The 20,342-nt window shown below is 39.0% G+C and overlaps 1 protein-coding gene across 2 annotated transcripts in view; it reads right to left on the bottom strand.

Moving 5' to 3' along the window:
* The window catches only part of LOC141540236 (DNA topoisomerase I, mitochondrial-like), a 68,878-nt gene extending 55,055 nt beyond the window's left edge, over positions 1-13,823 (bottom strand). Inside the window, exons 1-6 of one of the 2 annotated variants that reach the window (XM_074263996.1) lie at positions 13,703-13,823; positions 12,060-12,167; positions 10,517-10,616; positions 9,437-9,510; positions 8,333-8,447; positions 4,764-4,819 (exon numbers count right to left, since the gene is read on the bottom strand). In XM_074263996.1, the coding sequence (XP_074120097.1) occupies positions 4,764-4,819; positions 8,333-8,447; positions 9,437-9,510; positions 10,517-10,616; positions 12,060-12,124 (410 nt within the window). In that variant the 5' untranslated portion in view covers positions 12,125-12,167; positions 13,703-13,823. Of the gene's footprint in view, positions 1-4,763; positions 4,820-8,332; positions 8,448-9,436; positions 9,511-10,516; positions 10,617-12,059; positions 12,168-13,697 lie in introns of both variants that reach the window. The other variant, XM_074264004.1, reaches the window with a different exon arrangement.
* Between the last annotated feature and the right edge of the window lie 6,519 nt (positions 13,824-20,342).

Raw genomic sequence — 20,342 nt, 5'->3', positions numbered from 1 at the left:
AATTCTCTTGACTTCTTCCCAGAATCCCCACTCAATGACTACCTTATGTTGAGTTTACTAAAAACTAACAGATTTTTTCCTCCTCAAACTTTAATTGAGCCATGACTCCTTCATCCTGTGCTTTTTTTTTTTTTTTTTTTTTTTTTTTTTTTTTTTTTGGAGGCTGGGGTTAAGTGACTTGCCCAGGGTCACACAGCTAGGAAGTGTTAAGTGTCTGAGATCACATTTGAACTCCGGTTTTCCTGAATTCAGGGCTGGTGTTCTATCCACTGCGTCACCTAGCTACCCCCGACATAATGGTATGTTAAGACACAATTCTCAGTAATGTTGATACTAGCCAAGTCATTCCTGCAGAGTACTGTGTCCCCATTTTAAAAAAGAAGCAAAAAGTTAAAAAATTGCTTAAGTCCTCATTGAAGGCTTAATGAATGAAAAGCAATAGAAAATGCTGAGAAATGATTAGACTTCAAACCTATCAGATTGACTAATATGACAGAAAAGAAAAATGGCAAATGTTGGAGGGCATGTGAAAAAACAGAGCTACTTATGTAATCGTGGTGGAGATTTGAATTGATCCAATCATTCTGGAGAGAGATTTAGAATTATGTCCAAAGGGAGCTAAAATTCTGCATATTCTTTGATCCAGCAAACCACTAGGTTTGCATCTTGAAGAGAATTTTTAAAAAGGACCTGTATGTACAAAAATATTTATAATAACTTTTTTGTGATTCAAAAAACTAGAAATCAAGGAAATGCTCATCAATTGGGGAATGGCTGACCAAGATATGGTTTATGATTGTGATGGAATTCTGTTGTACTATAAGAAGATAAATACAATGCTTTCAGAAAAACCTGGAAAGACTTACATGAGCTAAGGAAGTGACTTAATTATTTTCAGCAAAATAATGATCCAAGACAATTCTGAAGAATATGATAAAAAATGCTTTCCCCCTCTAGAGAAAGAACAGGAGTCTGATTGAAGATGGAAGCATACTTTTTTTTTTTTAACTTTATGATTTTGGGGATTTTGGTTTATGTTCTCTTTTGCAACATGGCTAAAATTAAAATGTTTTGCAGGACTGAAATCCAAATAACATATCAAATTGCTTGTCTTCTTAAGGAAGGGAGAGGGGAAAAAGAAGAAAAGGATATGGAACCCCAATATTTTTAAAATGGTAAAAAATGGTGCATCTGTAATTAAAAAATGAACGTCAAAAATGTTTTTTAAAAAGAAAAAGTATTTGGTTAGAATGGACTAAAGAAAGGATAATAGTTTAGGCATCTCTACTCCAGTCTATTCCTCATTCAGCAGTCACTTATTTTCCTAAAATGGATCAAGTATGTCAACCTTCCCCCACTCAATAAATTCCAAAAGAGATCACAGAAAGAGGAGAAAGAATCCACGTGTTGAAAATTTGCACCAACTTTTTTTTGTTGTGTCAAGGAACTGGAAATTGAATGGATGCCCATCAATTGGGAAATGACTGAATAAACTATGGCTTATGATTATAACAATGTGATTGCTCTACAAGACATGATGAACAAGCTGATTTCGGTAGTCTGCAGAGACTTGCATGAACTGATGCTGAGTGAAGTGAGCAGAACCAGGAGAACATTGTACACAGTATTAGCAAGATTATGTGGTTATCAACTATGATAGATTTAGCTCTTTTCAGCAATAGTGAACCAACACAATTGCAATAGATTTGGAATGGAAAATGCTATCTGCATCCGAGAGAAATATGGATGGTGAATGCAGAGCGAAGCATACTATTTTCACTTTTTTTTTTTTTTTGCTTTTTCTTTCGCATTTTTTTTCCCTAAAAAAAAAAATCTGGATCTCAAAATATTACCAAAATGAATGCTAAAAACTATCTTACATGTAATTGAGAAAATAAGATATTACTGAGAGAAAAAAAAAAAGGAAGCCAATTTTGCCTTGATGTCAATACTTTTCAATAAACCTTTAGTAAGCACCTACTATATGCCAAACACTATAGCAAAGAAAGGAAAAGGTAGCCCATGTTCTCAAGGAGCTCACAATCTGGAAGAGGAGTCAACAGTTATGTACAACTACATACAGGATAACTTGGAAATAATCAAGAGTAAAGAAAATGAAATTATGCAGATTAGAGAAAGGCTTCCTATAGAAGGTGAGGTTTTCATTGGATCTAGAAAGAAGCTAGAAGACAGAGATGAGGAAAGAGAATTCCAAGTATTGGGCCAAGCCACAGAAAATCTTGAGATGGGAGTGTATTGTTCAAGGAATGGAAAGGAGGCCAGTGTCATTGGATCTAAAATTATCTAAGAGATGTAAGACAATTGGAAAGGAGGAAGGTGGAAGGTTAAGAAGGACTCTGAATGCCAAAGGATTTTATATTTGATCCTACAGGTTACAGGGAATCACCAGGACTTACTAAAAGGAAGTCACATGGTCAGGTCTACTCTTTTGATGTAATGAGAAATTTCCTAACAGTAAGAACTATAAAAAAGTGGGACAGTTTACCTCAGAGGATAATGAGTTCTCACTGGAAGTCTTCAAACAAAACTAATTAACAATTTTGTCAAAGAGAGGATCCATGATACATATAGGTTGGACTATATAGTCTTTAAGATTCTATGATGCAAATATTTTTTTTCTTTTTTCATGTTAAAACAGGGAAGATGGTTCTAAAAAATTTGAGAATCCTAGATTAGCTGATACTAAGGTACTAAGGAAGCTGGGCCTGCCCCAAACTACAAAGCATGCCTGAGGCACTAGAGAAAAATTACATCATTCATTCTACCTGTAATTCATACTTCTCAACAGCACTTTAAAGTTCATGAAGTACCTTCTCACAAACTCAACAAGAAAAAGGTGCAGATCAGGGATTCATGCTAAAAAGATAAAAATAAAAATAAATGAATCTTAACTTTAGAGAGTAGATCCTGAATGGAGAATTAAAAAGAAAAAATATAATGAAAAGAATCAATTATCTAGCTCTGAGGTGAAAAAGAAGCAAGTCATAAAATGAAAGCATATTGTTTCAGTTATAAACCATTGGTAGCACTGGGAGAAAGATGCTAAAACAGGAAAAAGCAACTGGGGGGAAAATCTTTGCAGCAAGTTCTCTGAAGCAGCAAGTTTTTATAGGTCTGGAATTTAAAGACTTAGGGAAATAATCTGAATACATAATAACAATAGAAGAACTGTAATACGTTTAATCTATATTGGATTATGTCTAGGGGAGTGAGTGAGGTGGGGGGAAAGAAGGGAGAAAAATTTAGAACACAAGATTTTGCAAGGGTCAATGGTGAAAACTATCTTTGTACATATTTAAAAAATTTTTTTTAAACTTATTTTAAAACAAACCCCAAAAATCCTTAAAAACAAGAGCCATTCCCAAAGAGATAAATAGTCAAAATATCTAGATATTGCTCAAAGAACAAAATTCAAGCTATCAAAAACTGTATGAAAAAATATTCTAAATTACTATTTCTAACAGGCAAATTAAAACCACTCTGAGGTTTTACCTCAAAAGCATCAAATTAGCAAAGACGAAGAAAAGGAAAATAGCAATTGTTGGAAAGAATATAGAAGGAAGACAACCACACTGATCACTTTTGTGGAGTTGCAAATTAGTCTAGCCATTATGGAAAACAATTTGAAATTAAACTAAAAGAGTTACTAAATAGTATATAGCCTTTTGGCCAGAAATATCATTACTACACTTATTTCTCCCTCCCCCAAAAAAGAGATCAAAGACAAAGGATAATAATCTGTATATACAAAAATATTTTATACCAGGACTTTTTGATGTAGCAAAGAATTTTAAAATATTATAGCAAAGAACTAGAAAGGTAGGTTGCCTAAACAAACCACAGTAAATGATTGTAATGGAATATTTTAAACCCTAGGAAATTATGCCAGATAATTTAAGAGAATCCTGGACATATGTATGAACTATATGCAGGGAGATGAATATAACCCAGAGAATAATTTATACAATGAATAGAAAATACTGTCAAGGAAAACAACTTTGAAAGACTTAAGGACCAAACATGATACTAGAAGAACAATGTTGAATCTTGTTGCCCTCTACCCCTTCTGACATAAATGCAAATAAGAAGTACAAAATAAAACAGATTTTCAGACAGTCAATTTGTGGTAATCATAGTAAGAGCTACTGAAGCAAGAACCTGAAAGAGGTGGGAAAGGTGGTTTAGTGGTGCTATTAAGGGGATCAGCCTTAATAGAGAGTTGGAATTTTTTCTTCTTACCAGAGGAGAGAGAAGAGGAAAAAAAATAAGAAAGAAAAAGTACTGAGAAGTAAAAGAGGTGAACTAAAGTGGCATATATATCAGATCATTTCAATCATTTTGATGAAGTATATTACTGCTCCCAAATATAGGAATATAAGGAGTGAAGTGAGAGAAGAAAAGTGAGGCAGAAAGCTGATAAAAAAATTATTCTATATTGAAACACATACTGTTTATGCTCAATCCTACCCCTACAGAGAATAAACTATATATCCTCTCACTATGATAAACACTTGATGACTAATGAAGCAGAGAATTTTTTTTTTTTTTTTTTTTTTTTTTACTGTATTCTCTTGATGTTCTCTTAGCCTTGTGTGTTCAAATATTCTTTTTCCTATGAAAACCCAGGACCAGTGTAAAGGGATTTATCTACCTTTTCACAAAATTAGGCCTGGGGTCCAAAACGGGTTAAAATGAAAAATGTAATTCATCATTTAATGCTGAAGAACGCTCAAATATCTCACCTCAAAGGGAATGTTTGTTCCATCGGTGTAGTTTTGAATATTACAGATTCATTATCCTGAAATAAAATGGTATTAATGTTATTAATATAATATCTAATATTATTAATCATTACATATTCTTATCCAGTTAATTAAATCTTTTGATTTTATAGCCTTTCACACTACTGGAAGGTATATGACAGGCAAATTCTATTTTGTTACATTTGCTTCAAGTCACAAGGTCTCATACAAAAACTGCTGCATTCTCTCTAAAATCTTGCCTCAAAAATATTGCAATACAATAGCTGGAACTGTACTCAAAACCAATTATCGTAGAGTGACTAAAATATGAAAAAGCTATTGAGTATTGTCAAGGACACCATGTGGGAATGTTAATATATTCATACTAAACAATTACAGTCCTGACTATGATAGTTTCTCAGTTAAATACTATTAATACTATATATTACACTATTCTGTCCTTGATGTCATCCTTGATATTCATTGTTTGTTAAGCTGAACTTAACTAAAGAAAATATGCTGGGAAATCCAACCAAAATAAGTCACGTGGAGGGATATAGCTTTTGCCCAAGGTTCTCCTACAAGGTCTGGAAACTCAGGCAAAGAATGATTAGTAGGATGGACATTTCTAGAAGCAATGGTCTTATAAATAAAGGGAAATTCCAATATTCTAAATACACAGGTTAAGTCAACATATGGAGGCTAATGATACTCTAACTTTTGCTTTGGTTTAGCTTAAAGTTTAAGGCTAAATAAAAGTAGTCAATTGAATTACTAATTTTCTCCATGGTCCTGATTCTAGACTACCAGCAAATAAATATGTATATTTGAACTGACACATAAAATAAAAAGCAGAAACATTTACCACATTTACTATTCAATCCAAAACATGAATTGCTAACTCAGCTTCCTTATTTCTACACCATTCTATGTATCTTTAATGTACATGAGTACTATGCAGAGCAATTTTAAGTAATTATTTAATTTTATACTTTTTGAGTTGCAAATTCAGGCTCCCAGTGAATTCAAAGTTCCTGAAACCAGTGCTATTCTTGGTCTATGCAGTTATATCTTTTAATTCTACATCTTCCTTATGACAAATAATCATCCAATCCTTTCTATAAACCTTAAAAGGAATTTTTCCCCCTCCAGTTTCTCATCCAAAAATGAAGCCCTTGTGACTGCTTAATTTTGTATATTTAATCTTACTATCATACTGTATATTTTTAATTACACCTAAAGTGAATAAAGTAGATTGGCAACTGAAAAAAAAAACACCACACTCACTGTTCCTGTTATCTCTCACTTCATACATAACCAGCACACAACTTTTTTTTAGTCATCTATGTTGATGTTTTTAATGCAGCTTTTCTCATGCTGCAGGCTCCTCACACTCACTGTGCAAATTTTCATTGCTTCTTGGCAATTTTGTTTCTTGTGAAATCCTGGTGTTCCATGAGTCAATGGCATTTAGACTCAGCAAGCATATATGGTTATTTTTTAAATAAAAATTGAGCTTCTGCAGCAGCAAGCAACCTACAATTGCTGAAAATACATTTTCCCAAGAATGATCCATAGCAATTCCCTTTCTTATTCAAATTTGGAGCCAATTCACCATCTACCTGTACAAGATACTTATAAACTGATATAAGTGCTTAATAGGTTGCCCATACAGGTTCTGGTCATAATATTGGCCAAATTGGACACCTATTTTATCCATTACTCCATCTTTTCAGCATGCATTACATACTAAACCAATCTCTCTTCTATAACTGATTCTCAATGAGTAGCCCCTATAATTCAGTACAATCAGCATAATGTTACATGCAACCAATACTATTTGGAGAAACATTAATAGGGAATCCCTTGTCTACTTATTTGACTTTATACAACTCATCTTCCAAGACAATGATGAACACCCCAGTAAGCAGGTTTTATACCACAACAGATGTTGATATAAAGGTATAAAATTACATTAGTCGCAGAGAATCATATGAATTTAATAGATGCTGGGAAATTACCTCATCCAAAACAATCTTTGAGGCTTTTTCATTTTCCTCTATTAAATGCTTTTCATTCATTAAAACAATAGCAGGAACTTGTGATCTTAGTCAATTATGTAACTCAAAAAATATAATTTATTATAGAAAATTGTCTATGAAAAACTTCTCTTCTTCATCAGTTTTAAATTATCAATTTATTCATTCTTAAAGATTTCAGGGGCAGCTAAGTGGCACAGTGGATAGAGCACCAGGCCTGAAGTCAGGAAGACCAGAGTTCAAATCTAGTCTCAGGCACTTAACATTTCCTAGCTGTGTGACCCTGAGCAAGTCACTTAATCCCCAATTGCCTCAGCAAAAAATAATTAAAATTTAAAAAAAACTATTTCATAGTGAAAATAGGCAAACAGGTTAGCATCTTGGTCAATTTACTAAATATATCTTTTTTATTTCTTAAGATTCTTCTCTCTTTTTGGATATCTTATTCAATGGACAATGAAAAATCTGCATGTCACAATTTAAATCACATTCATTTTTTATCCCTACAGGTAGAACATTTTGGCAATTCCAACAATCCTAGTAGAGTGAACTTGAAAAGGATTTCAAGGATATCATATACACTTGACAGAACTTTGCCCAAGATTAAAATGAACAAGAAAAAAGTAATCCTATTACTGAATCCTATACCAGCTTCATTTTCATAGATTTGATAGGGCAAGGTATACCTCTCCCTTCTATAGTAAATTCTGGTACTTGACCAGATACACAACAATCATCATACAAACAGTTAATCCGTTTACATAGGAAAGAACCGAATTATAGTTCATAACAATATATTTTTTAACATTTTGTAACAGTCAAAATGAACAAAGAACTTTTTACAGAAACAGAAACATCCAACATTAGAAGGATGAGCTAAAATTAAAAAAAAAAAACAACAAAAAAAAAACCCAGTTGTGTATTCTTGCCATTAGAAAGCAGAAGAGTCAGTCATGCAATGACTACATAAATCACAATTTAGCAGAGGTGTAAAAGCTGCTTGTAGACTTTAACTTTAGCTCACTTGGACAGGTGCACCTGAGATAGGAAGACTGCTAGGAAAGAGAAGTATTCTAAATTACAGTGGCTCAGGATTGAATTTATTGTACCACTCTTTTATCCAAGCAAAAGAAGTGAAGAAAAATGTACTATAAATCTCTTATCCTACATGCGCAAACCTTAAAGATTTAAAAGATTTGTACCTGAAAATTTACAAAGACCACTTCCTTACTCTCTAGCCCTATGGTAATTTGATAACTAAAAGGTTTTCTATGGGATCAACCAACCCACCTTGCTTATACAGAGCAAATTTGAAGAACACTATGTTCAATACTTTCTCCTTTCTGGGGGGGCAAAGAGGTACTTGATAACTCATTTCCAGACCAGCACAACCTCTCTAGCTTAAAAGAAGTAATTTTAAAGTATTCATATATAGCAATAAACATTTTCTAGCCGAAGATATCTTTTAATATCTTAGGAAAAAAATGACAGTAAGAGCTATGTGGTTGGTCCAAGTAACTGGAGACTCACCTTCTTGACAGGGACCTTGCCAACCATAAAAGAAGGGGTCTGCCAAAATCCCTCATTTGCAATGTCTTGACCAGCACTCTTTTCTTCGAGTACTTCTTTCTGGTTCAGAGAATTTCTGAGCAAAACAAAACAGAATAGAAAGTATGGGGTAATTCTGAAAAAGATGCTAGTATCTTAAGCAGAAAGACTAAGAAGCAAGGGAAGCTCTTGTTAATGGGAAGGATGAGCTCATAGCAAAGTCAATGAAGGAACTAGATGATAAGGCCCACTTTAGGGATCTTGATTTCAAAGATTGGGAGAATTAGAATAATTATATAAATACAATGTTGTCTTCAACTATTTACTTTTCTTTACCCCACATCTATATACTTAACTGCCAAAACTTACTGGTCCTTCCTCCACATGTCTCTCATCTGTCACCCTCCTCTTTTCACACAGCTAATTCAGGCATTTATCATCTCTGGATCAAATAATTGCAATAGTATTCTAACTGGTCTTCCTGACTTAAGTCACTCACACTCCAATACAACCTCCATGTAGGGATCAAACTCTTCTCAATAAATGCTAGTGGCTCCCTATTGACCTAGAATCAAATAGTTCATATTTATCATATCATTTAAAAATATCTACCTTTCATAAAAGTTATATAAGTAATTATAACATGGTAGTATATGTCCATAAATATATACATATTAAGGGGGCAGACTCAAGATTTTTTTTAATGATGCAGACATATGATTTTAAAAAGTTCAGTGATTACTAGTCTATGGAAAATGCTTTTAACTAGAAGGAATTTGGATTTTAGTTCTACTTTTCTGATATCATCAGGCAGTCCTGAAGAGCTAATATATTTCACTGATCCAGTTTTAAAAAGCAGACATTCTGCTTAGAAAGTAATTATATGAGCTCAGGATTAGAAATGAGAGAAAAGTGAAATTAATATATTCTCTAAAAATGACAGGAAAGATAGAAGAGAAAGACCCATGCTCCTTTGTGAGAATGTAAAAGAGTTAAAATATATGGTTAAATATAATATTCTGAGCTCTGTATTTATTTGGTTTTAAAAAAGGAGTACTATTTATAACAAAATAAAAGAAAAATTACCTAGTAATGGCATGTTCTTGTATTGGCTTTTCTCTGGTCCTAGAGAATTTCTTTCCTTCTTTCAACAAGTATTGCTATAATTTATAAGATTACAGAAAAGAAAATGAATTTATTTACTGCAGCTTTTTACAATATTTTACAATCTGAATCACAATAAACAACTATGCTAATGCTCTAAGACTAAAAACACACACACACACACACACACACACACACACACACACACACACACACACAAAGATGAAAGAATCCTATAATTAAGAGTTCAAGCACCACAGAATTACAGAATGTTAACAATGGTCAGAAATGTTTATCTAGTTCAATCGTGCAGATGAAGAAACAAGTCTAGAATAGGAAAGTGACTTGTTTTACATATACCCAAGGGCAGAAATAGGACTACAGTAAAATCTCAACTCCTAGTCCAGAGTTCACTTAGCTAACCTATATCTTTAGCCTCAATGAAAACGGCTCACAGTCTATAGTACTTTAAGTTTTACAAAAGCATTCTTCATAAACACCCTGCTAAGTATAAGTGATAACATTCGCATTTTTTACAGATAAAGAAACTGAAGCTCAGAGTGGTTTTATCTCACCTGAGTGTTATATAACTAGGAGGATTTTAAAGCTGTGATTTGAACCCTAATCTCCTGATTCCAAGTTCACTGCTCTTTCTTGTTAGAATGACTATTGATAGGAAAGTAATTTGTTACTTAAATTAAAAAAAAAAAAATCCAACTAGGCAATAATGTGTAATAGGAGGCAACTTCAAAAAACTAACTAAAAATAAATTCCTCCTAGTTTAAGTATTAAAATCACCTAAATGCAATCTTAAAAATTTTAACTCATTTTATAAAGAACACAAAGTTTACTGCAGGAAGAGAAGCTAATTTCCAAATTTCAAATTATATTTATTTTTAAGATAAATATGAAAATATCTACCAAAATATAATAATAGAAACATACAACTATGGGGGGATTGAAGGGCAAAAAATATCATTACATTAAAGATAATGCAATACCTAGAAATTGTGAATCTGCAAGTTAAAATGAAATGTTACTATAAAATTAAAAGATTCATACCTGGTCCTCCTCCCATAGTTCCTGATTCTCTGTGTTAGGCTCCTTCATTCTTGGTTTTTTTGGGTTCTCTAGCTCCATTTCTTGAGGATTCCCTCTTTTTCTATAAAGAAAAATCAAATGTGATTTGAAAGGAAGAAACTGCAGATACAGTGTTAAAATGGTTCCCTTGGTTGGAAGCCACACACATACTTATAGGGACAATTATTTTTTCCTATTTTATTCTCACTTAATTACTATGCTTAATATTAGATTCTAGAAAGTATTATGCACTGATAAATATAACAGAAAGTCTATAAAGTTTCCTAATTTTCAAATCTACTGTATATATAACAAGGATGAAATCAATTTTAATCATCTTAAACTGATCATGTCTAAAACTTAAACCAAAATTTCTCTCCTCCCCAAAACCATCCCCTCTTCCTAACTTCATTATATTTGAGGGTGTCACCACTCTCTTAGTCATCTAGCATCAAAACTTCCCCTCTCTCTCACCCATCTTCAATCTATTATCAAGTCCTATAGTTTTTAACCTTCATATAGCTCTCTTAAATGCCCCCTGCTCTTCTCTGACATGGCCAACATCTTAGTGGAGGCCCACATCACCTGGACTATAGCAAAAGTCTGCTAGTCAGTCTACCAAAAGTCTCTTTTCACACATCTTCCATTTGGTTGTCAAAGTGATTTTCCTAAAATTCATGTCAACCATACCTCCCACCCACCCCCTATCTCAAGAGACTCCAATAGCTTCCCATTACCTCTAGGATCAAATACAAAATCCTATTTGGCATTCAAAGCCCCTTTATAATCTGTCACCCCAGTCTTATTTATGTAGACATACTTTGTAAACCAGTGACAATGCCCTCCTTGCTGTTCCTTAAGCAAGAAACTCCATCTCCCAACTCTGGACATTTTCGATGGCTGTCCCCCATGACTGGAATTCCCTCCCTCCTAGCTTTCAATCTCAAGTAAAATTCCACTGTCGAGAAGCAGTCTTTTTAAACTCACTTAATGCAAATGCTTTCTTTCTAGTGTTTATCTACAATTTATCATATATACATATATACTGATGTGTATAAAAATTTGTACATTGTCTCTCTCATTAGATGGTAACCTTGGGAGTCATAACTATTGTTTGGCCCTTCTTCCCCTATTCCCAGCATTATTCATTCATTTACTTATTCATTCTCCCATTTGAGCTTCACAACAATCCTGTTAGGTAAGTACTACGGATATCATTATCCCTATTTTATAAAAAAGGAAACTAAGGCTCAGAAATTGAAAGACATATTTATGGTTAAAGAGCCAGGATTCTTCCTTATTCCAAGTCTAGCACTTACTCTAACATCTAAATCACATAATCATTCCCTAAGGACAAAAATGGTCATTTCTTTCATTTTTTTTTTTTAAATCCCCAACACCCAGTTCAGCATCTTTCATAATAGATATCTTACACATTTACTGAAATGTAACAAAAACCAAAACAATTTATAAAACCAGGCTGTTCACTAAAAAAAAACAAAAACAAAAACAAAAAACCTCATACCTTATGCAAAAATCCTTGTGATTTACTGAAGCCTCTTTCAAATCGGGGTTTTTATAGTCTTCCATGATTTTTACAACTTGTTTCTTCTTTACCCTTAATTATTCACAACTGTAAAAAAATTGATTATATGATATGAAATTATATTTTTATATGAAATTCAACTCATGGCTAGTTCAAACTGTTTCAAAGGTCATTCCTTGTAAAAACATAGTGCCGCTTATGTTGTCTATATGGAGTAGTTAATTTGACAAGATATTAAGAATCCATCAATAGAAAACCTACCAAGATAACAGGAGAGGAATTAACCTTAACTATCTCCCTAAATTACTAATGGCCCAATGCGCCATTCCTCTTGAATTTCTGGTCCTGATAATTTGTGAATTTCATTTTTACCTCATTCTCATTACCATGTAATTATTATTTCTTAAAAAAAAAAAAAAAAAAAAGACTAGTTTCAAGAACAAATCACTAAGTATTCTCCAAAGATTTATAGGTTGTCACCACCAGATCATTCACTAATATGATTAAGTGAATTTTATTTTCGATGTAGACTCTAATAAAAAAAAAAAAATCCACTTGCTAGGGCTCCTTTAATGAAATACTTGTCAACTTCAGCTGAGAGGAGAATAAAGGTATGGCTCTGTCAATACTAAAAGTGAGAGAATATCCCAAACTTTTAGTCTAGGGAGAGGTCACTAATAGCATGTTTTCAAGTTAGTGGCCGGAAAAACTGGAGTCAGGGAAGAGCAAACGGTCAGAAAGTCCCTTCTAAGGCAGGCATGTGGACTGGCACTAAGTGGGGAAAGGCCCCAAATGACCCGATTTTCGAGTATTCTATGGAAAAGGAAGCAAAAACAACTGATGCAGCACCACAGAGAAATGGGGTGGGCTGAACCTTCCGAGAGTCAAAAAAAAACAAGTTGGGCTGAGTTAGGGCAACAAGAAAAAGAAGTTCAAGCCTAAAAGCAAATCTTGGGGAAAAAACGGAAGCAGAAAAAAAAGGCATTCTGAAGTCATGAGATGATCGGTTAGCTGCAAAGGCCAGACAGAAAAAGGTGGAAAGTGAGAGAAGATGGAAAGGGGAGCTGAGTACTGAAGCAGAAGGTGGGAGGAAGGGAGAAGAGGAAGAAAGGGGACAGGAGAATGGAGGAGGGGGAAATGTGAAGAGGGATGTTACAGCGAGGAGGAGAGAACTGGCCGGGAAGGGAGAGAATAAAGGGAGGAGGAGGACAAAGGGCTGGGGGGGAGGGGTCGAGGGAAGAGGAGAAGGGGGAAACACGTGGAGGAGAACCGGAGGGGGGAGAAGCAGATGAACAAGGAAGGGCCATTGGGGGAACGCGGAGGGAAGGTGGCTAAGTTGGGAGGGATACAGAGAAAGCTCAAAGGAGAACGGAGGAGGGTAAGGATGGGGAGGGAAAGGGTGGAGCAGGAGCGGCGGGGTTAGGGAAGAGGTAAAAACAAAGGGCGAATGGAGGAACAGGAGAGGGAAAGGGTGAGACCCCATGCATGAGGGCCAGGCCGGGGAAGAAGGGAGGACGGGGCCCTGCGAGGCAGGGGAGCCGCAGGGCCCGCAGTCCGGGCCGCACACGTCCCGCTCCCCCTCCGCCTCTTCCTCTGCGGGCCTGCGAGGAGCTGTACCTCACCCGGTCCGCCGTGGCCCAGGAATGAAGTGAGGAAGGCGGCGGCCTGGGTCACCCACAACCTTCGACTGAAAGGACGTCAATGGCGACGACAACGATCCCGCCTCGTCCCTTCGGAAAGCGGTCCCCCAGGCGTCCGCGGGACTGCCCGCTGAGCATGCGCCGGGAGCTGCTTCCGCTGGGCCAGGCCTTCCGGGGAGCCACGTGCACGGCCACGTGGTGCCTTTGTAGGCCTGGGGCGGGCTGCCCAAGGGGCGATGGGGGTGGGGAGGGCCAGCGTGGGGAAGGGCCTCGGGGAGGAAGGCAGTGTTAGTTAGTGCCGGCCAGTGTCAGGCCGCTTCATGGGGGTCCTCGATCGTGTAACAGCCTGGACTGCTCTGTTCGGTGCCCGTGTGCCCAGTTGGGGGAGGACGCTGCCGAGCTGCTGGGCAGCGCGTCTCTGATGGGAGGTCAGAGAGGGAAGAGGCGCTGTGGTGCAGTGGTTAGAGCACTGGCTGGGGGCAGGGAACTTGCGTGTAATTCCGCAACTGGTGGGCTGTGACTGACGGACTGTCAATTTCTTATATTTGGGCGGAGAAGGAAAGAATCCCTCTCGCCGTCCCTCATTACGTGTAACAGCTGTATTTAAGGATTTGAAATTCTCTTAAGCATCCAGAAAAAGAACTGTGGAGATTGAGTATTAACCAACACGGGCTGGGTTCATTTATTTTCCTGGGTTTTTCCTCATGATTTTTCCCTTGTGTTCTGATTTTTCTTCATAAAGAAATGTGTATTTAACAAGTTAACATAGACGTAGAACCAGAAAAGAAATAAAGAACGTCTGTGGAGGAAAAGGTTCAGATCTGCTCCGTCTGGCTCCAAAGGGCCGGAGGTAGAAGTGACAGCGGCAGACCGGGCACTGCATCGGAGGCGGCCTCCACTCGGGGAAGAGGGTCCTCCCCTTGGGAATGGGGCCCGTCCTTCCTCTGGGGGGTTTCCAGTGAGGACTGAAGGATTCTCTGCCCGACGTGGCCTAGGGGAGCTTCAGTCGGCTACGGACTGGACTCGGCCTCCGAGGGCCTTCTGGGGCTCCACTGTTTGGGGAGGGGCATTTGAGAGGAAGGGGAGGCGCGAGTACACAGACCAAATGTAGGGGTGAATAATAATAACAATAACAGGTAACATTGACGTAATGCTTTTATCCGCACAGCAATCCCCAGAGGTAGATCCGTCGTTACTCCCACTTTACAGATGAGAAGCAGACAGACAGAGGTGCCCAGGACAGACAGCTAGAATTTGGGACCAGATTTCAACTCAAGCTTTCAGATTCCAGGTCCGGACGTCCCCCATTCCCAATTTACTCTGGTAGCATCTCCCAGCCCTGCCCCATTCACACACGTCTGGAGCAATGGGGCACTGTTTAACTCTGCTTACCGTGTGCGAGAAGACTATAGATGAGCTGGTGGGATTTGGGGAGGGAGAGAGAAAAAGATAGGAGGAGGAGGAAGAGCGGGAGCGGGAGAGAGACGGAGAATAGCAGCAGCTGTTTTATATCTCACCCAGGGCCCTCGGTGGCTGAGAAGGCATGCCGCCCGTTCCTTCTGTCTCTCTTATCATAGCAGGGGTCCTCGCACTTTTTAAATGGGGGCCAGTTCACGTCCCTCAGACTGCGGGAAGGCCGGACTGCAGTAAAGACAAAAGCTCACAGTCTCCGCCCCTCAGCCCATTTGCCACAACCCCGCGGGCCCATCAACGCCCTCAGCGGCCCATCTGGCCTGCAGTTTGAGAACCCCTGCTTATGTCTCTTCTGTCCTCATTTTAGGTGCAGGAATATCAGACATAAAACACGGGAAGTCATTGGCTTGTGAGCTTTGAAAAGTCAAAAGATCCACCAGAGAGACTGAATAGCTGGCGCTCACAAGTAGGCTCTCCCAGAGCTTCAGCAGTTCTGAAGAGTGATGTTTGAGCAAGCCCAGCCGGGACTGACAGGGCACAGAGACTGTCCTACAAGCAGGGGGACTTCCCTTCCTTCCCTCCACCCTGGTTTCCCGGACTCATCTCAATCGCCCCCCCCCCCTTTGAGAGTTCTCCCTGCTCCACCTGCTAGTGCCTTCCCTCTGAAACCTTGCACCTACACTCTTACAAGTACAGTTTTTATTTTACATGAGAATTCCCTGAAGGCAGCGTCTTTGCCTTTGCCTTTCTTTCACACATGCCTGGCCCATTGTAAATGCGTGCTGACTGACTGACACAGTGGATGGGTAATAAATACCTGGGGCAGCTGGGTGGCACAGGGCATGGCGTCAGAAAGTCGCGTCTTCTTGAATTCAAACCTAGTCTCAGACACTTACACGCTAGGCAAGTCCCTTAACCTCTTTGCCTTAATTCTTCTGTCAAAGGAGTTGGAGAAGGAAACAACAACATTCCAGTATCTTTGCCCAAAAACCCAAATGGGGGCACAGAGCGCCATTACTGAAACAACAACAAACTATAAATCCTCGCTTACTGATTAACGAACTCTTCCCCTATCCTTGCCTTTTTTCACTTCGTGTCTTGTTCCGGATTATCATTATTTTTGGATGTCACCTTTCTGTTGAAGTTCTGTTAAATGCTTCCTCATAGGATCCCATGTCTCAAAGACTATGCAGCCGTATGTCTGGCAGGTCCCCATAAGCCAGAAAAGCTTCGGGTACTGGCTTGCACTGTGCGTTTACCATCCAAGGAACAACTAAGCCAAGGGGAGGAAGCTCACCAAAAGGCAAGCTAGGAGAGGATAAATTTTTCAGATATAGCAATGCACAGAGACCCTCCACTACCTTGTTGCTCGTCTTTATTGGTGGAGGCAATACCTACCTTGATGCAATATTAAAATTTATGAGCTATTTTGAGCTATATCATAGCATCCTATTCATGATGATAATGATAACTCACATTTAGGTAGAATTTAAGCACTTTAATATATATTATCTAATTTGATCCTCACAGCAACCTGTGAAGCAGGGGTTATTATCCTTTTTTTAAAGATGTGGAAACAGAGGCTGAGTTTAAGTGATTTACTAAGAGGGATGAGGGAAAGACATGGATAATACATGTCTAAATGTTTTATCTAAATTTTGTTTTTTTACCTGGTGTCCATGAGTCACCAAACATAAAGGACTTAGTAGGTATTTAAATTGAGTTCATTATATATAGTTTGCATGCTCTCCACAGCCCAGCCCATTATTCTACAGCTAGTAGGTACTTACCAGTTTCTGAATTCTCAAGTAGCTCACCGTCTCTTTGGGGAGATGATGTGAAAAACGACGGTACTAGAAGTAGCCTGTAAATCAATGACCAATGAGGAATGCTCACAGTAGGTGTAAAAGCCCAAGATAAGGGGAAGGGGAGGTAGGTAGTACGGTCAGGGAGAACTTCCTGATTCAAATCTGACCTCAAGTGGGCTTTGACCTCAAGCAGAATATGTAAAGGCAGGGAGCACTGCAGTGAGGCGCCATCCTAACGGAAGCATTGTTCTTTGGGGGAGCATGGGGTAGTAAACCTAGAAGAGCAGCTTAAAGTTGCATTGTGGAAGCTGTATACCTATTTATCTCTTTAGGCCTCTGCTTCCTCTTTTGCCAAATGAGGGTTTGGAAGTTAAGGTGGTATAGTGGGAAGAGTTCGGATGTGTGGTCAGAGGCTTTCAGGTCAGGTCTTACACCTGACTGGGCAAATCCCTTAACTTGGGGCTCAACTTCCTCAATTATTAAAAGAAAGGTCACGATTAGATAACCTTTAAGATTTCTTCCATCTATGACTTTATAACTAAATGACATGCACGTAAGGTCTTTTCTAGCTCTCAGCTCCAGAATCCTATTATTTCTCCAAGTTCTGGGCTCTGTATTTGAGATAATTAAACGAGTCATCCCCTTGCCTCCTTACCCCAGGGCCCATAAATCACTTGCTGTTTTTGTGACTAATGGTCAGAGAAAAGCCTTTTTATCTTTAGCTGGGCCCCACACTCAATGCTGGGTATGTGCACAGCATAGCCTGTGCATAAAGACAGGCGTTTAATCTCCGATTTTCCTTGCGTCTGCTCGAGCCCCGCATCGATGTCGAAGTCATTTCCTTCAGAGCGCCTCGGGAGCGGTAAGCAAAAACACACACCCACGAAGGTGGCATCTATCATGTGCTACTTAAAAAGCACCATTGTCAGCAGCTGAGACACTAGCACATGGCTCAGTTGTGCTGAGATTAAAAATTAGTCATACGTGGAAAATAGAAACGGGTTTTAGTGGAAGAGGAGGCTTTGCCATCCCTGAATAATGGTCCTTCCTTGGCTTGGTAAATAAATGATATCTATTTGCTGGTGATGGGATATGTCTAAGTAGCACTCGGATTTGGAGCAATAACCCTTATTGTGGCTGACAGTTTGACCAGGCAGGTGTGGAAAAATAAAAGCCCCTGGAAACACTGACAGAGGGAATCTGGTCCCAGTGGAGAAAAGATGGCCCGGAGGGATGGGGCTTTGTGAATCCTAATGGGAACCTTGTGATCACTCCCATTCTTTTTTACAACCCAGTAGGGCAGCAGCGTGGCAGAATGAATGGACTTGGCTTCAGATGCCATCTTAGATACTTACCAGCTGCTTGATTCTCTGCTCAGCCTCAGCTTCCTCATCTGCAAAATGGGGGTAATAGTGACACTGACCTCATCAGGATGTCACAAGGATCAGCTGAGATGGATAATGCATGTAAAAGCTTCGCAGATCTTACCCTATATACATACCAGCTGATGTCATTTAGAGAGCACTTCTCTCTCTGTTAACTTCTTCTGATCCAAAAGTAGAATCAGCTGCTCCAGGAGAAGGCCGGTTCCTTCCCTCTTATGAGAGGCCTTCAAACAAATGCTAAGGGAGCATTATGTTTGGTGTGCTTCAGATCAGGGTGCTTCTCCGGCCTCGGTCAGACCAGATGGGTCCTTTCACCTCTGAGAGTGGAGGGTCTTAGTTTGCCAGGGTACAGAGGAAATCCTGCCTTCAGACAAGGAAGCCCATTGTGGAGCCCAGTTTCTGGCATGGTTCTTGAATATGGGCCCAGTGATAGACTCTGTCATTCCGAGACCAGTCCTGCCAAGCTCAAAGACCTGAAGGCCGGCCGCCAGGAGATCAGTTCCTCTGGCCCACAACATTGGTTCACAGATATCCCCAGGTGGTATCAGGAGCACCTAGGAGGACCATCGTCAGCCTCAGTGGAAGGGCTACATGGTCTTTGTCTTTGTGTCTGTTGTCTGCATGGAGATTGGAGTCAGAGGCAGTGGGCAGTGTGGTACCCTGGAAGGGACACTGGTTCTGGAGGACCCAGGTCACCTGGGATGCTATCTAAGTGACCTGGGACAAGCCATTTCACCTCATGGGCCTCCATAAAACGAGGAGGGACTCAAAGGCCCCCGAGGTCTCTTCTAGCTCCAAATCTGAAGGGCAAGGATCCAAATCTGGATCCTGACTCTGCTATTTACTTGAGTGACCTTAGACAAGTTGCTTAATTAGCCTCGACTTTCTCACTTGTTAGTGTACCAATATCCTCTATCTGGAGTCTTTCTAATACCCTTAAATAATAATAAATAATGCCATTGCTAATCTTGGTTACCTAAGTGACTTTAGGCAAGCCACAGCAGGCAGGTGTTGTAGTGGCTAAAATGCTGGACTTGGAGTTCAGAAGACCTTGGTTCCTGTTTCTGCCCTTTCCTCTGTGTAACCTTGGGAAACATGATTAACCTCTCTGAGAATCAGTTTCCTCACCTGTCAAATGAGGGCATTGACCTGGATCATATCTTCCAGTTCTAACATGCAGTGATTCCGAGCCAGGCCAGGATCTGTCTCCAACATCCCTCTCTCCATTTCTATCACTTTTCACTAATCTGGGCTACCACCTTCCTACTGTTATTGCCAGATGTTCACATACACATATATTTAATAGTGTTATACACCTTTGTACGGGACAGCCAGGTGGAGTACTGGATAGTGGGCTGAGCCTGGAGTTAGACCCATTTTCCCAAGTTCAAATGTGATCTCATATACCTCTTAGCTGAGTGACCCTGGGCAAGTCATTTAACCCTGTATGCCTCAGTTTCCCTGTGGAGTAAAATGAGCTGGAAAAAGAAAAGTCAAACTACTCGTGTCTTTGTCAAATGACCTGATGGGGTCATGAGGACTTGGACACGACTGATGGATGCCTGAGCAGCACGACACATACGGAGACAGGTATGTTATATATGTCGCTCAGTATCCCCTCTACATCCACCCTCTCCAGGAATGCTCCCAGCTGTCTTCCATCACTTAACCGGGATTGATGATGTAGTCTTGCAGCAAAAGCTAGGCAGATCTTTTACTAAGGTGCCTTCCAAATGATGAATAGCTTTCCTACAGACGCAAAATTGTTGATTGTCTTTACAAACAATTCATTTTTCACATCTCATTGAAACTACCAACCTTTCTTTTCTGGGCAGTTTCCACTGATGATGCATCTACACTTATTACCACCATTGATGAAAGTTTCCTTTAAGTCTTATGGTGTCTGTAACTTCATTCATCACAGTCAGACGGCTCCACCACTGCAGTAGATTATGGCTTTTCTCCCTGCTTTGTAGTAGGTTTTTTCTTATTTTTAATCTGTGCGAAGCTATAGAA

Source organism: Sminthopsis crassicaudata, chromosome 1 (genome assembly GCF_048593235.1).
Source record: "Sminthopsis crassicaudata isolate SCR6 chromosome 1, ASM4859323v1, whole genome shotgun sequence".
Lineage (NCBI taxonomy): Eukaryota > Metazoa > Chordata > Mammalia > Dasyuromorphia > Dasyuridae > Sminthopsis > Sminthopsis crassicaudata.
The sequence above is the reverse complement of the archived record's forward strand: the minus strand, read 5'-3'. Positions and strand labels throughout refer to the sequence as shown.